The sequence below is a fragment of the Scleropages formosus genome, chromosome 7, assembly GCF_900964775.1.
Source record: "Scleropages formosus chromosome 7, fSclFor1.1, whole genome shotgun sequence".
NCBI lineage: Eukaryota > Metazoa > Chordata > Actinopteri > Osteoglossiformes > Osteoglossidae > Scleropages > Scleropages formosus.
In genome coordinates this window covers 7,423,613-7,429,612 of record NC_041812.1, presented here as the reverse complement: position 1 = coordinate 7,429,612, position 6,000 = coordinate 7,423,613, and the positions used below count along the sequence as shown (strand labels likewise).

Below are 6,000 nucleotides of genomic sequence, written 5' to 3'. Positions count from 1 at the left end.
TATTCCAGATGTGTACATTAGCAATCTGCCTTCTTCTTTTATATTGTCTTGGATTTCTTTTTAGTCATCTTTTATGTGTCAGCTGTATGTATTCTCTTGTTCAGTGCTACGCCTCCTTGTGGAGAAGAGTGCTGTATAAAATAAATTAAATGTATTAAAGATGAAAGTTTTTCATATTCGGATGAGGAGGGAAAGTATAAACTATTATTTAGCTGATTCTTTTGTACAAAGTGACTTAAAAAGTTTGGGTTGTATACTGTAAGACGCAATGATTTAGCAATTTATACAAATGGATAATTTTTATTGTATCAATAAGTACTTTGATAAAGGGTACTGAAGCAAGAACACAGATTTTAATCCTCATTTGCAAGGTGAAAACTTCTAACCAGTACTTTACCCAAGGAATCTCTGACTTTTAGATCCTGATTTTCTCATTTTCTAATTCTAATTGTTAGATTTAGATTTTTCTGTTGACTCCATGTAAAGATCATGGCCAAAGCTGGTCAATTTCCAATTTCCACAGTTTGGACAAATGCAGAAAATGCTTCTGTGCTCAGAAGAGGCAGAAGAGTACAGATTAGAACTGCGATCTGGATCTCTCTTTCCTGTGGTTGTCATAACTATATCATTATAGAAATGCTTTTAAGGAAACGCTCTGGTATGCAGTAAATGCATTAATATTTATACAAGTTTAATGCGCACCATCTATTTCTACTGGAAATTCAAACTTCACAAAGTCCAATTACTCCAGAGCTGTCCTATATGCTGTGTGTGTCTGCGTGTGTGTGTACTGCATCTGACTTAGCAGAGTTCTGCAGAGAAGTAAAAAATTTCTGTGATACTTTTCATGGAGAACATGAACTCATAGAGGGTATTTGCTCACTGCATAGTTTCGGTATTTACTCTTGCCATGTGTTGGTTTTTTGGCACCATAAACTCGGTGACAGTGATTAATACTATTGATTATTGATTAACGTTCTCTATTGCTATTTATCAAATTGACACCGTTGTCCAATTCAGATTCAGTACTAGGTTTGTACAATAAGTAACTTTACAATTATTTTCCCATTTATGTAGCAGGTTATTCTTACCATTTCAGGGTTAGAATCTCCATCCTGGGTTTTACAGCAGGAGTGAGATTTAAACCGGAAACCTTCAGATAGCAAAGCAAACAGTCCTAACCACTGTTCCACCTACTGCTCCAAACAATTTTAAACTGTACTGGTGGTTTTACCTTCCAAGTTTTGGTTTAATATTAAACCTGGTGTACTGTACATTTCCTCTGGTTATCCATGATTTATATAATTTACATACTGGCTTATTACTTACTAATTAAACATTTCTGCTTTAATTTGTTAAATGTAAAACCACGGCAGAGTACAGGGCGCTCAAGGTGTTTACTGGATGATCATGGTTTTACCCAGTTTACTCTCTGTATTCACATTACTATAGTTTTATAGGAGGTTTTCCTATGACTGTCCTTTTAAACCAGCTGTTATTAAACGAGCACCAACACATAAAACAATGACTTAAATACAGAATATGTTCCACTGTTACCTCAGCTGGCCAAAGTGAAAATGCAAGCATTCATGTTTTAAATGGAAATATTATTTTTAGATACTCGTCATTATACAGAGGACAAATTCATCAGTTTGGAGCAGCTTTGCCAATACTTTTGTTAAAACCTGCTGCCTGTGGATGTGGCCATTTGCATTAAAATATCCACGGTCTCTGGTTATTGAGATTGTCAAAAGGAAAAAGGAACAATATTTAATGAAACATCTGACTTATCAAGATGAGAAAAGTGGGTCTCACATTGTGAATGTGTTTCCTCCGGGTGCTCTGGTTTCCTCCCACACTCCAAAGACATGCTGTTCAGGTTCCCCCATAGTGTGTGAGTGACAGAGAGAGTGTGTGTGTTCCACTGATGTATGGATGAGTGACCCAGTGTAAGTAGTGTATCTAGCAGTGTAAATCACTGTGGTGAATAAGGTGTGTGGGCTGGTAACACTACATAGAGTTCATTGGAAGTGGCTTTGGAGAAAAGTGTCTGCTAAGTAACTACATGTAAATGTAATAAATGTGAAACACCCTTATTAATATAAGCTCATGTGGCAACTACAGGCTTTCTTTCTTTCTTTCTTTCTTTCTTTCTTTTTCTTTTCTGTTCTTTCGCTCTTCTCTCGCTCTGTCCTCCCTTTATTTCCTCTCCAATTTTTTTTTAAAAAATGTAATTTTTATTGTTCTTTATTGGTATGGCGAATTTGGTACAATTGTGCTACCAAAGCGAGCGACAAACAATTGAATACACAAGTCTATTTGTACTGAATAATAATAATAATAATAATATATAAAATTAAAATGTAGAAAATAAACAATACCCCTCTTTCTGCTCCGCTCCCCCTTTCTCTCTCTCTCTCTTTCTCTCTCTCTTTCTCTCTCTCTTCTCTGTCCGTGTGTGTGCGTGTGTGTGAGATCCCCACCCACCCTGTCCTCGCCACAAGCCTCCGTGTCTCCACACTGCGAAGACCATCCTCCTCCAGCACCTGCCGGCGTGCGCAGCAGCTTCCTTCTCCTCTCGCCGCCTCCTTCCTTGCCGACAGCGTCGTTCTTTCTGGAGCTTCTCGCGCGTCTCCTGCCTCCCTGCCGCCCCGGGACTGGACTGGAGGATCTTCAGGTGTTTTGCGTTCTAAATCGCGAAGCATTTCTAAATCACGATGCGGCCGCCGCCGCTGCTCCGTTTGCCCTAAAAGAGGCGGGATGAAGAAGGGGGCGCGCCCGGCGCGTCTGGATCGCATCCCACTCGACGGACCACCGAGATCCTCCCAGACACTCAGGCGATGCTCTTCTCGCGCGGTGACACATCTCTGAGACCCTTCGGACGGATCCCTGTGTTTGGTACCACTCCCGCCACCACCACCACCACCCCTCTCCCCGCGCGCCCCCCACACACACTGGCTGGTGTCGCCATGGTGATCCGCCGCGATCCCCCCGTCTCCGTCTCTGTCTCCGTGGCGCGCGCACCCTAGACGGGCGGTGCGCACTTTCCGAGGAGCACCCCCCCCACACCCCTCCACCCCTCGCACCCCCCACGTCTGTGCGAGAAGGATCGGGAGATGTTCTCCATCCAGCCGGACTAAGGAGCACCTCCCCGCCGGCCTGCGCGCGACAGGAGCTCGTCCTCAGGTGAGCCCTCGCTGACGGAGCCGCGATCTCGCGCCCGGATCATGGCATGCGGCTCATGCTGGATCAGTAGCGAAAATGGGCATCAGGTCCAGGAATGTTGGTAGCGCCTCGGAGGAGCAGCGGGACAGGAAGGCGGCCCTGCCCGGGGACCTGGACCAGGGAGCCGGGCCGGACAAGGACGGGGCGCTGCTGCTCGTCGCTCCGGGCAGAGACGACTTCAAGCGCGGATCGCAAGGCATCGGACTGCTGGCCAAGACCCCCCTGGGCTACAGCCGCCCCGTGAAGAGGAACAACATCCGCGCGAGGCGCGTGCAGAACCTCATCTACGATGCGCTGGAGAGACCGAGAGGATGGGCGCTGCTCTACCACGCCTTTGTGTGAGTGGCCGCTTGGACGGGCGCGCACACACACACACACACACACACACACGTGTGCGACAATACACACACGCCACGCACCGGACACACACAGCACACGCAGCAGTGAGCGACGCGTGATCAGCATCACACACGACACGGCGGCGTAATACACCACTTACACACAATACAAAATAAGATCAGCAGCCCGACTTACACTGCCACTTTCATACCATACACATATTTACAACAACACATACACAACAGTACAGAGAGCATACAGAATAATACACCATTACATAAAAATGAACTACAAGTATACAACTTACACACCTCACACCTCACACACAAACACAGCAGCACACACATCATAAACAACACAGGCAATAACACATCACCTACACACCATTTCCAACAGCACGTGACAACATGCACAGCTTACATAACACACACTGTACAACGATCCACACAAGAATACCACACATACTGCAAATGTAACATTTCCCTCAATGTCCAAACAAGCCCAATGTTCCCCCAAGTACTTGTTTATTCATTTACTCCACTGACTTACTGACATTTTACCTGGAAGTTGTTACACCACTGATACACAAAACATAACACAACACACTGCACAACATCAACCTACCCAACAGTGTTAGTGTCAGACGTACTTCCCGCTACGTGCATGAAAACTGTGCCGTCATGAGTCTCACCTTTGAAAGTTTCAGTTTAGAAATGAAAATATCACAGTGTGTTGGCTCTCATGAGACACCCTGCTCAACAAGAGGACCTGTTACAGTTATTTAGTCGAAAAATAAACGAGTACATAGAGTAGATCTCTCTCAGCAAGCAGTTTTACGTTACTGACACACAGTATCTGAGTGCCCTGCAAAGCAGTATGGGCAGATATTATATAACATTTTAATGCATGACAATAAAACATCAGTTTCATCTCTTTCATTACGAGCTGATTCCTTCTCTTGTGGATCTCATGTTGAATTTTTTGCTTTCAGCCGGAAGTAGTCATACGTGGGCTTGTTACACAAACACGCCTCTCTCCAGAGCATATTGGTTTTTGCTCCAGAGCCGTGTGACAGGGATGTTTTCGTGATGCTTTGCTTTTATTTGCTTTGCCCGCCACTTGCTGCGCAAAGACATTTTCGTACGGCACAGCTTGTCCTTGGAAGATGGCAGAATTCTCACCTCTCGGATCAACGGGGAGCTGACCGCGCTCTGGTGCGAATGGTGCCGCTTCGGTTGATAAGAGCTGCAGAACATGACCCCCCTGGTTGCTCTGGTCATCGTGCTGTGCGTCTGCAACTAGATGGGGAAAGTGCTTGGGAAGAAAAAACAAGCCCATTGCACGAGCACCTTGAGATCTTACATGACGGAGTGTGTGTGTGTTTCCAGGTTTATTAGTATGTCATATGATGCCTGAATTGTAGGAGTGGTCTGTATTAGCGGACTGCATGATTGTACTGAAACAGAAACCTTGTCCATGATGTGTGAATCACACAGCCCACGTCTCCTGGCACACAAGAGCTGCGCTGTAACGGCCGGTTGGATGCAGGACTCACCTGGCTGCGCTCGTAGAGCTCAGAGTGGGAAAGGGGCTTGTGGGAATGTGGGGAGGGAGAGTTGGACCACAGCTGTCCCGCCGGGGAAGTGATCACGGGTGTCTAGGACTGGCGTGGACGTCGCTGCTCTCGCTCTCGGAGCCGCTGGAGCTGGGCCACCGGAGGGGCAGAGGGGTTTGCCAGGAACAGCCTAGTGTCAGAACCTGGCAGACATGACAGTCTGCTTCTTGTCTAAGGAGGCTGGAATTCATTTATTAGACATAAGCTGCTTCCTTTAATATAAATCAAAGGCTTTGATACGGCCATAATATAGATGGGAATATATTCCTCTCGTTGTTGTTTGTGCATCGGCTGTGCTCCATATTTCATTTTTCTTACACTTAACATGTTCGTTTATCGCAAATGATAATCTTTTGCTTGAAATAATCCAAGAATTGGGGTGAATTTGGTAAAAGGTTCAGCTTTTTTGACCAATTGGTTTCTATTATGGGTTGAAAGACTTTATTTATTTAATCACATGTGGCCTCTGAAGTTTCTGATTTCTAATTCCATACTGTTTTGGTTCAGATTTCCTTCTTTGGCATTTCAGCCATGAAAAATATATTGCTGTTGGAAGGGGGAAAACAACACAAAACAAAAAGTTTTTTTTGCGTACCTGTGTGGCAGGTGATAACAAGCGGATGGGAAGGACTGCTGCTGATGGGAGCGTGAGCCCCCGACTGCGGCCCCAGGCTCGATCCCACGACCTCAGAGCATCCCAGCGTCAGAGGCCCAGTGGCTAAATCCTCCCATCGGTTCTGCCCGTCTCTAGTTCCCTGCCGTGTTTTGGTCCGGAGGGGGTCACGGGGAATCCGCTCCCAGCCGCCCGTAGCCTGAGGTTT

The 6,000-nt window shown here is 45.8% G+C and overlaps 1 protein-coding gene across 1 annotated transcript in view; it reads left to right on the top strand.

Annotated features, from left to right (window-relative positions):
• Positions 1-2,388: 2,388 nt before the first annotated feature.
• The window catches only part of kcnq3 (potassium voltage-gated channel, KQT-like subfamily, member 3), a 69,657-nt gene continuing 66,045 nt past the window's right edge, over positions 2,389-6,000 (top strand). The window contains exon 1 of the mRNA XM_029253614.1: positions 2,389-3,563. Within this exon, the coding sequence (XP_029109447.1) occupies positions 3,262-3,563 (302 nt within the window). The 5' untranslated portion in view covers positions 2,389-3,261. The remainder of the gene's footprint in view (positions 3,564-6,000) is intronic.